The sequence below is a fragment of the Python bivittatus genome, unplaced genomic scaffold (assembly GCF_059951505.1).
Source record: "Python bivittatus isolate LINGU-HERP-01145 unplaced genomic scaffold, Pbiv_v1 ctg000850_np1212, whole genome shotgun sequence".
Taxonomy (NCBI): Eukaryota; Metazoa; Chordata; class Lepidosauria; order Squamata; family Pythonidae; genus Python; species Python bivittatus.
The window spans coordinates 63,815,567-63,829,999 of NW_028277112.1; the positions used below are offsets into that span (position 1 = coordinate 63,815,567).

General features: G+C 37.3%; 1 protein-coding gene across 1 annotated transcript in view; it reads left to right on the plus strand.

The window, feature by feature from the left end:
• Nucleotides 1-14,433, plus strand: part of DGKQ (diacylglycerol kinase theta) — a 101,475-nt gene that overhangs the window by 74,421 nt on the left and 12,621 nt on the right. Inside the window, exons 16-22 of the mRNA XM_088130186.1 lie at nt 1,974-2,125; nt 4,836-4,984; nt 5,357-5,538; nt 6,828-6,928; nt 10,138-10,284; nt 12,303-12,414; nt 12,791-12,943. Coding sequence (XP_087986312.1) covers nt 1,974-2,125; nt 4,836-4,984; nt 5,357-5,538; nt 6,828-6,928; nt 10,138-10,284; nt 12,303-12,414; nt 12,791-12,943 — 996 coding nt within the window. The remainder of the gene's footprint in view (nt 1-1,973; nt 2,126-4,835; nt 4,985-5,356; nt 5,539-6,827; nt 6,929-10,137; nt 10,285-12,302; nt 12,415-12,790; nt 12,944-14,433) is intronic.

Here is a 14,433-nt window from a genome sequence, read left to right on the forward strand (position 1 = left end):
AAAATAGTCTTTGGGGATAAAGGCAAACTGTTCCTGTGTTTAAGCAGCTGCCTAGAACAATCAATGCCTTACCTTTGATTCAGGTTGCAAAATAAGATTTGTTCAATATGGAGTGCATGTAGCAGAGATGGTTCAATATATATTTGTTTGTTTTATGTTAGTTTGATTTATATGGATGTCCAGCTTGCAAAAGCAACTCTGGGTGGCTTACAGTTGGATAGAAGCATAAAAAACAAAGAAATAAAGACAGTGCAACTGACACCTAGATCTGGAAAGAGAATAATAAAATAACAAAATAAAACTCTAACAGAATAATTGAGACCAGCCACTGTATAGACCATTCAGAACGCTTTCATTCTGGATGGGTTCATCTCACTCTCTGGCTCAGTGCCCAGGGGAAGAGCCATATTTTCAGGGCTTTATGGAGGGCCAGAAGGGTCAGGACCATTTGAACCTCAGAGGGAATAATGTTCCATAAAGCAGGTGCTGTGACAGAGAAAACACCACCAGGTCCCACCAGGTGTCATTGTTTCTGCCAGATCTCATAGAGACAATTGGAGATGAGCAGTCCTGCAAATAACCTGGCCCTGTGCCCTGAAGGGCTTTATAGGTGATAATCAGCAACTTGAACTGCATCGATGAGCCAACACAGCTCCCAAAATAGTGGTGTTACATGAGTGCACTGAGGTGCTCATAACTACTCATGTTGCTGCATTCTGGACCAATGACAGCTGGGTAGCTTTCAAAGGTAGCTCCACATACAGCATGCTGCAGTAGTCCAAACTGGAGGTGACCAGGGTACAAGCGATTGTGAACAAAGCCTCCCAATCTAAGCAGGGACACAGTTGGTGTGCAAGATACATGTGCACAAAGACCTTCTTGGCCATGGCTACCAGCTGCTCTTCCAGGTATTTTACTGTGGTTAACTCAGTGCATTAAAGTTACTGGGTTCTTAGCGATAGCTATGGCTTGCAGAAGTCAGTTGGTATCCTTTTTATTACTAATAGTTTCAGGCTTGCCATACCAAGTACTTTTAAGTTTTATATTTGTGTTTTATTGGTCTGGGACAATCAGTCATGCTCATCCTTACTGGAAGTTAGGTGTAAGCAACAAAAACAAAACTTCCTTTGAGTGGGGCTCAGCTCCTGATGATTTCATAGACATGACCATACAGTTTCTTGGCAACACTATGAAGGACATTTGCCATTATCTTTTTCTGAGATATTTATTTTACTTCCCTGTCTCGCCTCCAGCCTTGGGAATTCACAGCGTTCTTCTGTGTAGTTACTAACCTTATCCAATCCTGGTTGGCTTTTTAAAGTTACCCAAGGTTGGTTAGGTGTTGCCACCTCACTGGGGCATAAGCAGTGGTATGATCAGGATACTTTGTTGCATGCAATGGTGTTCTATTTGATTTTTGGTGTAAGATTGCAATATATTGCTGGGGAAATCCTTGTGAAGCAGTTTAAACGTTTAAATGAGTTGAACTTGTTAAATTGTTGAATAGCTCTTACTTCCATTTGAATGGTTCTTAATGCTAAAGCCAGTAGAAAAAAGAATAGGATTTACAGATGTTACAGCACAGAATGTCTTTTAGACTAACATACATTTGTATGTTTATAAAAGGCAGAATTACCATGTGTAATGTTTGTCATCATTATGTTCATTGAACAAATAAACTTAAACCAACTTGAGAAATTGTTTGAGTAGAAGTTCCTTTCCCTTCTTATAATCAAAATGAAAATGTTGCACAAATGTATTGTTCATCTTTGGCCCTTTTAAATGCATGACCAACACCTCCCTAAAACCATTCAAAAGAGAAGTTCTTAATAAGTACCCTGAGATTGTTAGGAACATTTGGTTTCCTTCCCCCCTCCCCCCTTTCTTTCTTAAGTGTCATTGTGTAATTTGGAAGTTTATCTTACTGGTTCCAAATGCTGTATTTTTTAATCACTTTTCCTTCCATTTTTTAGGAAAATAAGCTTCCTCAGAACTGCTGTCCTTTGCTTGTATTTGTGAATCCCAAAAGTGGAGGTCTTAAAGGTCGAAATTTGCTGTACAGTTTTCGAAAACTGTTGAATCCTCATCAAATCTTTGAACTAACAAATGGAGGTCCGCTGCCTGGGTAACATACTGTTTCTGATCTGTACATCTTTCCTATTTCACATGTTACTTGTTTTGAATGAAATTATTTCTTTGCTCTTCATCTTCTTCTTTCTTTTCTTCTGCTCTTGGGCTTCCAAAGCTGCTGAAGCCCTAAGCAATGGTCAGATGGGAAATTACTCAAGAGACATTTTTAGTTTGCCCAAACTCATTGGGGAAGAAATTAGAGGATAGCATTTCCTCATCTCAACTCCTTTTGTTCCTTGACTTTTTGTGTTAAATTTGGCACTGCGTATTGGCTCAGGAGTTTGAAAATCTGTAACCTCCGTTAACTAGGTGATCTTGTATCGTTTCAATATGGATGAGAAGATAGTGTTGCCGAGGTACATCTAAGGTTTTGCAGCTGCTGTGTTAGGATTTCCTGATTCTTTCTTCGACCAGAAGTTTCTGAGGCCTTATCATCTGTCTAATTTGGAAAGTTACTTGAATTGGAGTGCAAAGCTGCTGTTAGCAAAATGCAGATCCGAAGCCTTGGGTTAACTATCCGGAAAGACTTTGGAAAGTCGCCACTTCTTTCAAAAGCTTTTAGTGCAGTAATTAGGAAGCATCACAGTGTGAATAGCAATGTGGCTGAGCTTGGACAATATTAATGCCAAAAGGTTCAATAAAAGAAGGAAGAGATGTTTAACCCTACTGTCAAATAATACATCTTTGCACTCCTTTCAATAGGCTTTAAAGTCACTTATTAAAACTGTAGGGGTGAGTTGAATAAATGCCATTTCTATTTTTACATTGGGATTTGGCAACAGCTATTCAAAAGAAAAGAAGCTAATTTGTCAAAGACACAGTGATGTAAAGAATGAAAAAGAGAGAACGCTGGAAACTCTAAGCACTTGCCCTTTATTGGAAAATAGACTGAACGTTCATTATATGGATTTTTTTTCCTATTTACATAAGTAAATTTTGATAAAGTATTTACTCTTGAAAATGAAGCATTGCAGGTTTTTTCTTCTAAAGCTGTATGAAATACACCCACATACTCTGTAGGGCTCCCCCCCCCCCCCCGTAAGTAGAAGGATGGAATTATTTTTAGAGTGGTTTGAGTACTTTTTTTCCTTCTTTCAATTTTGCATTATCTATTGGCGGTGAGGTTTTTTCTTCAAACAGCCAGCAAACTATTTTGCTTTGATTCTTGTTGCCATGTGGAAATCTGTCATCTTTTAATTCTGAATGCATATTACATACTAGCTGGAAAGTGATATTGTAAAAAGTTAGTAGGCACAACTCTGTTTTGTCCAACCATTAACAGATTTGTAGAAGAAAGCTAAATAGAATTTCAGATGACAGAGCATTGTATGCAAATTTAAGCAAGTTATATTCCATGTTATTTCCATGAGAGAAATACATTCATTTTCTGCCTTTACCATGATCAAATGCTTCCTGTGTTCAAGCAATGCACTAGAGTTTTGAAGGCCAAATGGATCAATCTGCCCTACCCAGGAATGTGTTTCTGAGTAGTTGAACCCCATGTTTCAGGCAGGCAAGATATTTAAATCAAATAACCATTCCCAAACTCTGAAGAGCACTTTAGTGTGTTTTAATGTCCTCCTAACAGCTGTTTTTGAGGGCAAATATAAAAAAAAAGTTACTTACCAACTTTTGAGATTGAGAAGGACTCATTGGCCCCATAGCCCATGCTCTGCTGTAGGGGGTCTATAAGGATGCAAGGGCCCATTCCATAACTCCTTATTTGATGAAGTACCCAAACATTTCTGTTTTATTTTATATATATATATGTAGCTGCTCCTATGAGACCCACACAATGAGGTTTACTTGAATGTGGCAAAATTTTATTATAATGTTTGTGAGATTGACACACCTGGATCATCTCAATGATCTACTGTAGTTAAAATTTTATGTTTGTGTTTTATTTTACTTGAAAAAGAAAGTGTTTACTTGGTTAACTTTCAACATTCTGGTCAGCGATCATGATAAAGAACTAACTAACTGCCATTACCTGTCAGGATATTTCAGCATTGAAAACATTTGCAAAATCAGATTTGAGATCAAAAACAATTATGCCAGTATCCCTTTGTTCTCTAATTTTAGGCAAGCTAAAATGTCAATAGGAAAATGAGTTATGTAACTGAAACATTTGCTCAGGGCTGTCCAGTAGATATATAAAGTTGGGCTAAAAGAATTAAGATGTATATTAATCTACTAAAATTTGCTTTGGGGACAAGCATGCTGAGAGTTAAAGTTATGTGGGTTGATTTTTGTTTATGTTTTTTGGATTTTGGTTCTAGTATGTTAGGGCATGAAAAAGAGCATGTTGAATACAACCATATCTTCTAGAATGGAGTGATAGTTCTTCATCATTCTGTGAGCTGTCTTCATACTCTTGTCAGTATCCCAAAAGCACTCAGGCCAGAGCTACCTTTGTGCATCTCCCAGGAGTTTGAGCCCAGTGAGATTTTTCAGTGCCAAATTACAAATTGCTTTTGAAGCAGGAAGGGTTGCTGTTTGACTAACTGAAGTCCAAACTCTCCTTGCCTGTATAGAACTTGTCCAGTTCTTTGGATTCCAGGTTCAGTCTATTAAAAAGAAGACACATGAACTTATTTCTGTTTTAGTTACTGGACAGAGTTAAAGAAACCTGTATACATGCTTGAATTCATTTATGCCTATAATAATATTGTGTTTATTGTTTTTTATATATATTTATATTGAAGATTTCATACGTTCTCTCAAATTCCCTATTTCCGAATACTGGTATGCGGTGGGGATGGCACAGTTGGATGGGTCCTTGGTGCCCTGGAAGAGATCAGGCACAAGCTCATCTGCTCCGAACCATCTGTGGCTATTTTACCTTTAGGAACAGGTGAGGCTAAAACTATGGATTTCAGGAACAAAAAGGGCAATTGATGAAGATCCCCATATGCTCATAGATTCTGTCCTCCCGCAAATTAAGTTAGAATGGTTACTGCTGTAGCAAACTGATGTCATTAAGTTGTTTCCAAAGGCAAGTTCAGCAAACATCTCATTTTACTTTTGTAAGTGATTATTAAAAATGCATTTGAATCAAAGTAGATGTGGCAGAACTACAACTCCCCGCAGCCCGCACCATTGGTCATTTTGGTGGGAAGATAAATAAAGAGTGGTAGGCATACTGAAATTCAGGTTAATTTAAAGTAAAGGCTTTTTCTTTTGTAGATTTTTTTTTTTTTAATGAAAACATGCCCTTTTTGATCAGGTAATGACTTGGGGAGGGTCCTGCGCTGGGGTGCTGGCTATAGTGGCGAAGATCCGTACTCCATTCTGATATCTGTAGATGAAGCTGATGATGTGCTTATGGATCGCTGGACCATCCTTTTAGATGCTCAAGAGGCATTGGAAAGCTCAGAAAATGGTGTATTAGAACCGGAACCTCCTAAGGTACTTCTCAATTTTTCCTTCCTGAAACAACAACAACAAAAGTTAAAAAAAAAAAAAAAAGCAAGAAGCTGAACATCCCAAACTCATTAATATATTGAATGATCTAATCATTAAAGATTAAAGCAGTAGAAGACAGTTTGATTGTATTGTAGTGTCCTTCTCAGATGCCTCCTATTAAGCAGATTTTGGGATAGAATTTCAGCTCTCTGCGCCACCTTGTCCCTGAGGTATGGTCTTCTCCTCCATTTTCTCTTCAGTTTCTCTTCTGCTTGCCTCTTTTTCTCACCATAATTAGTCTTTCTCACTCCCTGTTCCTCTTTTCTGATGAATATGCAGCTCATGGTGAAACTTCCTACTTTAAGGACAATGCAATGTTAATGGAATATAGTCTATGTTAAAAAAAATATTTATAACCAATACTCTGGTTCCCTGTGAACAATGTGATTTTATTTTGAAAGGCATATAAATGTACTTGTTACGGTGCTTTTGTTGCATATTTTTCCTAATCAGAAAATTTCAAAGTTATGATAAATGGTAATTAGGATATATATTTGATTAAGGTTAATGTAATTACTAAATTGGTAAGATTTTTATAAAATCCTTGTAAAATGGATTGCAGTTTACTTTTGGTTCCTTTTTGTAAACCAATAAAGCAACAGTGGAGCAAACTGTTCTGTTCTAGGATAAGCACAGTAAACTTTACATTATCCGCCACATAAAATGAAATCACCAGCTTTCTTATGTAGCTTTCTGAAATACGTTATAGCAAAAATGTTTGGGATTTAATATGAAATGTGTCATATTTCTTCAGAGGGTTCTCAAGGAAGATTATATTAATCTGATTTGTCCAAAATCACTCGGAAGAATCATGGCTATAAGCCGGGGTCCAATTCTTTCTCCCCCAGATCCAGTGCTTTTATTTTGTAGAAAACTCACATACTTTGTGCAGGGAGATGATAGACTTAAAACAAAACAAATGTTTGGCAATGTAGAAAAAGGAGAAAACAACAGATAAACTGGATGCTAAAAATCAAGGATATTACTGGATTGTCCTTGGAAATGCTACGAGTTCTTATTAGTCCGGTCAAGATAGATATTTGTCTTATTAAAAACAGATGTCAAGATAACATTTGTACATTCAACTAGGAGCTGAACCCAACTTGATGGGATCTGTTGTATAGTTCTTTTAAGTTGGAAGAGTTTGTAATGGAGATGTTCCTGTGTATTTGTTAGAAATTAGAAATAGTCTAGTTCAAAATGTGAAACTTCATTTCTACTTTTTTTTTCAGATTGTACAGATGAATAATTATTGTGGCCTTGGAATTGATGCAGAGCTGAGTCTAGGTTTCCATCATGCTAGGGAAGAAGAGCCAGACAAATTCAATAGCAGGTATTTGACATTTTTGAGAAAAGGAACAACCTCTCTCCCTATGCATTGAGAAGAAACATGTTTTATCTCATTAATATTGCTGAGGATTAATTACTTTTTTTTTTTACCCTCTAATAATAACTGTGGCATTAATTGACTTTCCTTCAAGACATTAGATATGGCTGGAGACTAGATGGGGGTTCGGAGTTGCTCTGTGGAGTAAGAAAGACCTAACTCACATTAGTTTGCAACATTGGAAATAGATGGGTGTAGGATCTATTTTTGTGTGACTTTTTCCATAAATTTTGTGCAGATAAGAACTATGTGGCAGGATAAGTGATGTATATTGAACCTATGCACCTGATTTAAGCCATGTTCAAGACATATTTATGCTGGTAGGTGGCTGTCCTGTATCCCAGATTTATCTGGGAAATCCATAAGTAGAGGAACATGAGGTTGATAATCATCTTCCACTGTGGTTCTCTTGCAGCTAGTATGCAAGTCATGCTGTCTTCAGTATGCCATCAGGAATATTAGCAATTAATATCCCTATTCTCCATGAATATTACTAGTTCATTTTGAATTAATGTAAATTAGTGGCTATCAATTCTATAGTTTAGGAACTGTGCAAGGAATGCCTTTCTTTTAATACTCTTGAATCTGCCTGCATTCTGGATTCTGAATTCTAAAACTGGGAGTGAGGGAGAAAAACATCTCTCAGATGTTTTCCACAGTATGCATGATTTTATGTACTCTACTGTATTTTCTTCCCCTCTAAGCTAAAAAGTACCTAATGTGGCAATCTTTTCTTCATGAGCTGTTCTTGCACCCTAATAATTTAAATTCTTTTTGCCCATTATTATTATGGTTGCACAGTCAGCCAGATGTTTAGACTGGATTTGGCTTTTTTATCCACCTGGGATAAAGGACCTGGGATAGGCAGATGTTGTTTGATGGTGTTAAAGGTATTGTCACAGGATGTAAGCTGTTCCAAGTAAAGCTGCCTTCTGCAATTGGCTGATGGTGATTTTGTCAATGCTAAAATTATATTATTATTAAAAAAAATTTAAACTGCCCAATAGCCAAAGCCCCTGGGCGGTTTACAATAAAACTTATTAAAAAATACAAGCTGAATCAAAGCATATATGATAAAATCAAATGAAATACAAAATAAAACACCATATAAATTAGGCAGCAGCATAGTGGTCATTTGAAAACTAAGAATGAATATACAATTAAAAGTCCTGGTGTCAGAATGATGCTAATGTGGGCACCATCTTCCTTATGGAAGCTGACTGTACTTCATTTGGTGAGGGGACCTGGAGGAGGGCCTCATTAGATGCATGTACTGGGACATGCATGGGAGAAGTATGTATGGGAGAAGATGCTTCTTCAGGTAACCTGGCCCTAAGCCATTTAGGGCTTTAATGGTTTAAAGCAGCACTTTGAATTGGGTCCAGGCATGGACCGGGAACCAGTGTAAATGACAAAGAACTGGAGTAATATGTTCATATTGGCCAGTCCCAGTAAGCATTCTAGCTGCTCTATTCTGAACTAACTGAAGTTTCCAGGCCATTTTCAAAGGCAGCTCCATGTACAATGCATTGCAAATAATCAACCAGAGCATGAATATCTGTTACAAGGCTATCTCTGCTCATATAATACCCTTCTTGAGGTCTGTTGACTAGAACTATACATGGTATTTATCATAGTGTAAATTAATATAAAGACATTATTATAAATTGATATCAGGATATTATGCTAACTCTGACACTTTATCCATGGCAAGCACCATGTCTCATACTTCACCAATGGGAAGATCATGCCTATGCCTATTTGGTGCCTCAGTTGGCCAGCTGGATGTCTATCTAGTCTATCTTGGCTGATCTCAGACAGCTAAGCAAGGTCAGACCTAGTTATTATTTGGATGGAAGAACATCAGAAAATTTGGGACTCTGGGTTGGACTGGAACATTTAAAAAAACAATCCCAGAAGATTGTAATGGAAAATTGCATCCATATTTTCCAAGAGATCTATGTGGTTGTACTAAGCTCATCTGAGCTTGAAGGAGACTACAATTTTTACCTCTTTTCCCATTTATAGTTCCATGAGTGGATGTGTGTTTTATTCCATGGCTGCTAAATTTGCTCAGTTGTCTTTAATGAAGGCTTTGTCTAAGTTTTTTGAAAATCCAAATATATGCTAACTGTCAGGTCATCTCTATCTACATGTCTCAGAAAAGTGAGACAAGACTTGCCTTTTCAGAATGTCAATGGTTCTTCCTCCAGTTTTTTTCCCACTGCTCTCTTTGACAATTCTCTCTTTAGTAATATTTTCTACCAATTTATGTAGAACTTAGATAAAGCTAACTGGCTTTCTGTGCATGGGAATGATAGAAAAATGATACAGGATACTGTGAGTTGTGTTTTTGGAAATAAACTCAAACATCACATGTAAATGCATCCACTGCATTCTTTATTCAGATGAAGCCGCCCTCCAGAACTTCTGGCCATTTGGGGAACATGGAATTTTGACATAGTACACTGGGTAGCAACTATTAATGATAGCTTGACCTCTGCTTCCCTCAACCTGGTGCCTGCCAGAGGCATTAGACTACAGTTTCCATCATCCCAAATAATCATGCTGGCTGGGTTGAAGGGAGTAATATTCCAGTATTTCTGAAATATATGAAGTAGAAGGCTGAGCTATTCTTGATTCTCTTGGTTTAAGCTCCAGAAAAACACTTGAGCCCTGTTTTTTCAACAGTTCCCACATATCTACATTCATCATAGCTCCGGAGTAAACATGTCAAGATTAAACTATTCTTCTTTTCACTTTGAATTCCATTTCCAACGTATTGCTCTCTGATCACTGTTCTGGTACTACAGTTTAGAGATTTATTGTGTCACTCTGAACTTCAGAGCATCCATCTAGTAAGGTCTGATTTGATTCCAAATTCCAGTGTATGAACTTGGTCTTCATATAGGAGCAAAGGTATTTGAGAATCCTACTGTGCAACCTGATTGAGGGTGAGACTTGTTCATTTTTTAAAAATGTGCAGCACGGTTCCATTTCAGTCTTGATCTGCAGGGAACTTACTTATTTAAATGATGAAAGCAATCTCCCATAAAATCAGAGAAGGAAGCTATTGTATCGATAAGCAAAGCACAGCCAGTGATATAACACAGAGCTTGTCATTTTTATAAAATGAATACAACTTTTATTTCTAGGCTGCACAACAAAGGAGTTTATGTAAAAGTTGGACTGCAGAAAATGAGCCATACCAGGAATCTTCATAAAGAAATCAAACTTCAAGTGGACCAGCATGAAGTTGAGCTTCCAAATATAGAGGGTCTTATTTTCATAAATATTCCCAGGTAAATGCTAGACATCTTTCTTTGGATTTGCTTTTTACCAGCATTTGTCTCTGAGTAAACACTGCTTATAGGCTGCCTTGTTTTAATAGCTAAAATTGCTTTATTAATTGCTTTATTAATAAACAGCTCTTAGGTGTTTTGTATTAAGAGTTTGCTTTACATTTTGAGTTACATTATTCTACTATGGATTTAATAAACCATTGTGAATTGTTAATGCACAAGAGCTTCAAGTTCATGTGCTTCTTATTCTTCCTCTGTTGGGACTGCAAGGAGGAGGTTGTATTTCAGCTAACATTGTTGTGGCTTGTTTCCCATTTTAAATATAGCACATTGGAACAAGCCAACTTTCTGATTTATTTGATATTAGAGAAGATGCTTAACTGCTAATTTAAAATAGGAGCAAATGTGTTGGCCCACACTTGCCATTGTCAAGGTACAGCAAGAGGGTTTGCAGGCTCAGTGATTAGCTAAGTAATATTCCTGTAATGGCAAACTATGATTTATTGCATTGTCTGAGATGCATATATTTTGCCTTACCTGTGTGTGGCATTCACTATAGCCTACCTATAGCATGCACTGATTTAAAGAGAGGCAACTATTTCACAGAGATACAAAACAGTTTTAACATGTGTGAAGCATAGCAGTGTGAACAAATGGACTCTGTTCTAGCTGTTCTACTTATTGTTCATCCTGCCTTTGTCCATTCAGCTTCACTTCTGAGCACATGAAGCTGCCTTGCACAGAATCACACCATTGATCTCTTTAGCTCAGTAGCGTTTGTGCCAACTGCCAGGGGCTTTTCATTGCTTTGTGCGGACTTTTTTTCCCTTTGTCCTGTTACCCAAAATCTTTTCATCAGGCGGTATCAGCGACAAGATTCTCAGATTTCCAAAGTACAAAAGGTGAACCTCTTCTGGGATGGAGAATTCTGACAAATAGTGAAAAATAAGTTACCTATCAAATCTATCTTCTATATATAGAGAAGGAGGGGCTATAAGAAAGGTTCCTTCTGTTCCCATAGTGTATCTGTTATTTATATATACAAGGAAATATTGGGGACAACATAGCACAGTAAATATAAGGTTCACTGAACCAGCATTTGTTCAGCTTAGCTGGATTCATGCATCATACAAAGCCAAAATCAAACAAATCATATTATGATGTAGTACAAACTATGAACCCAGCCAGCATATGGTTATTTGTAAAGGTCTTAAAATGAGCCTTGAGTGTATTAGAGTTGCAGGAAAGATAAATAAGTGAGATGAAACTAATTTTTAAAACGACTAGACAAATGCATTTGTTTTGTAGACAGTTTGTACATTTTCTCATTTTTAAAGCTTTTGTTTTTTCTTAATATTTTTCTTAATACTTCTATAATGAGAAATATATTACCGATCTGACATTCTGACGTGATCTGAATAACATATCTAGTTTATTAATTATACTCACCTCCGAATAAACTCTTGTTTGTTTCTTTATAAATGCTAGTGCGTCGTCAAGGGTTGACTTGGTACATCAGGATAGGGGATGTCTTTTTGTTGCCCACTCTTTAAATATCTGTGGATTAAAGTAGGATTTATGTCTGCTCTTCATTTGTGTAGGAAAGATTTTACCATATGTCTCCTGCTCTCAAGAATATCCCAAAGTGCCCTCTGCAGGTCATTAAGACAAGAGCAGAGACTATGCCTAAAGGTTAACCACCTTTATTTATTCTTAATATCCTCCTTCAAGTTGCTGCAGTGCCCCTGCAGTGATGCCAGTAAATACAGTAGCAATGGGGAAGACTACATGATACACGTGCTGCTTGGTGTACACTTGCTCTTCTGTTTCAATTTTCTGCAGAGTAAATGCCCCAAAGTAAATGACTTATAGAAATAGAAAGGTATTAGAGGTTTTATTATTATTATTGTATGTGTGTGAGTGTGGATTGTTGTTAGCCACCCAGAGTTATGTAGGTAAGATAGGCAACCATATAAATTCACTAAATAAATAAGGTCATTTCATTGCCTTCTTTCTAGTTGGGGATCAGGTGCTGATCTGTGGGGGTCTGACAATGACAGTCGGTTTGAGAAACCAAAAATCGATGATGGCTTATTAGAAGTAGTTGGTGTCACTGGAGTAGTTCACATGGTAAGTTGAAGAGCACTTGAGTTCCTTTTTTTTTTGCATTGGATCCTTTAAAGGGGGTATAATGGATTTACTTTGTTTGACTTGACCTAAAACAATTTCACTCATAATTTCACTTGTAAATTAATTGAAATCTATATTGAAACACAAAGTTATAAGAGTACAGTATAGTGCTAATTGTGATAGTATTCAAGTGTGACTGTTTAAGGGGAAATGTATTTGGAGATTGTAACTGGGAGAAATTCTACGAATGATACATTTATAAAAACTGTAAAAAAATTATGTTGGTTGGTATTTATGAGTTTTACCCAGTGATTGATCTCAAAGGATATTTGATTTGTTTTTGAAAAGTACTGTTCTGATTCTTTTTTCTCAATAGGGTCAAGTTCAAGGTGGCCTCCGTTCTGGCATCCGGATAGCCCAAGGCTCCTACTTCCGTGTAACACTTCAGAAGCCAATTCCTGTACAAGTAGATGGTGAGCCCTGGATTCAGCCACCAGGTCAGATAATTATTTCTGCAGCAGGACCAAAGGTAATCATATATGTTTGGTGTCAGACATTTTATCATTATTATAGAAAAGGAGGAAAAGCTATAACAATATTCAGGTCTTGTACTTAATAGACTATAAATAGTCAGATGGATCTGGTTGAAATATAATGTATCTTAGCTGTTAAAAATACCGACAGCATTTTGCCTGTAGCCTTTTCCGTTCAACCCTCTTAACCTGCCATGATTAGAGGCTTTCTGGGTTAATTAACTAGAATTACATCTCACTCAGGAAAGTATATTACCAAGACAGAATGAACCAGCATTTCAAATGAATGTCCTATCATTCAGGGTTTTTTGGGGACAGAATGGAAAATAAATTAATCAACCCAGAAAGTCATGGTATGTTGGAAAAGGCATAGTGGTGACCTGCTATATATGATAGTTGATCCATTACTTAAGGCCACATTATCACTGAAATGGTAAATTGGTTGTCCCATTTCAGTTTGCAGGCTGGAGTACACATAGCTAAATGTTCCTCATGTAAAAATATAGCAGTACATGGAAAACTAAAATGTCAGTTCCAACCTAACCTTCTCCCTTTCTCCCCAATATAGAGTTATCTTTGATTATAACATTTTTTTAATACATTGTAAGCTCCTTCTAACAACTTAAAGTTAACTATAATAGCTCCAAAAGATATTTGCTATCATCACAGAGAGTGGTAAGAAGAGGGAAAACCTTTGACAATCTGCTGTGCATACAGAAATACATGATGCACACGCAGAGATTCCTTTGATTCTCTGTACTGATCCTAGAACAGAAAGCTAGTTTTCTAGCTAGGATCAGTATAGTATATTTAGACCATGTCCAGTAACATGATGATTGCTTCCCATGATAATGTCTAGCATATCCACTGCTGTTTTTGGCTTATTTAGGAATATTTAAGAGTTCTGATGTCTTTGTGTTGCATCAAATGCCCTTTTGGAAAGACCCCTGACTTCAGGAGGCTTCAGGATCTAGAGAAGTCCTAAAACTCCTAATCTTCATGCAATTGTGAATCTTACAATGTACAGAGCTGCTTAATACAGTGGTACCTCGGGTCACGAACTTAATTCGTTCCGCGACTCTGGTCACGACCCGAATTGGTCGCGACCCGAATCAAATTTTCCCATAAGGTTCAGTGTAAATACAGTTAATCCATTCTAACACCTCTGAATTTGGTTGCCAACCGATTTTGGTCGCGTCCCGAATCAGATTTTCCCATAAGGTTCAATGTAATTACAGTTAATCCGTTCTGAACCATATGTATTTTTTTTTAAAAACCACAAAAATATGAAACAAAATACAGTACAGTGCAGTACGAAGAGAGAGAACGCTAACCTTGCTTGAGGCGACTTCTGGCGTGGAGGACAGGAAGGCGGGTGGGGAGGCGGTTATTGCTTGGAGGGAGAGTCCCCCTCCGTACAGGAAGCCACGACCACGTGTCACGGCAGGGAAAATGGCCGCGGATCCTGTTTGTCACCCGATGTGGA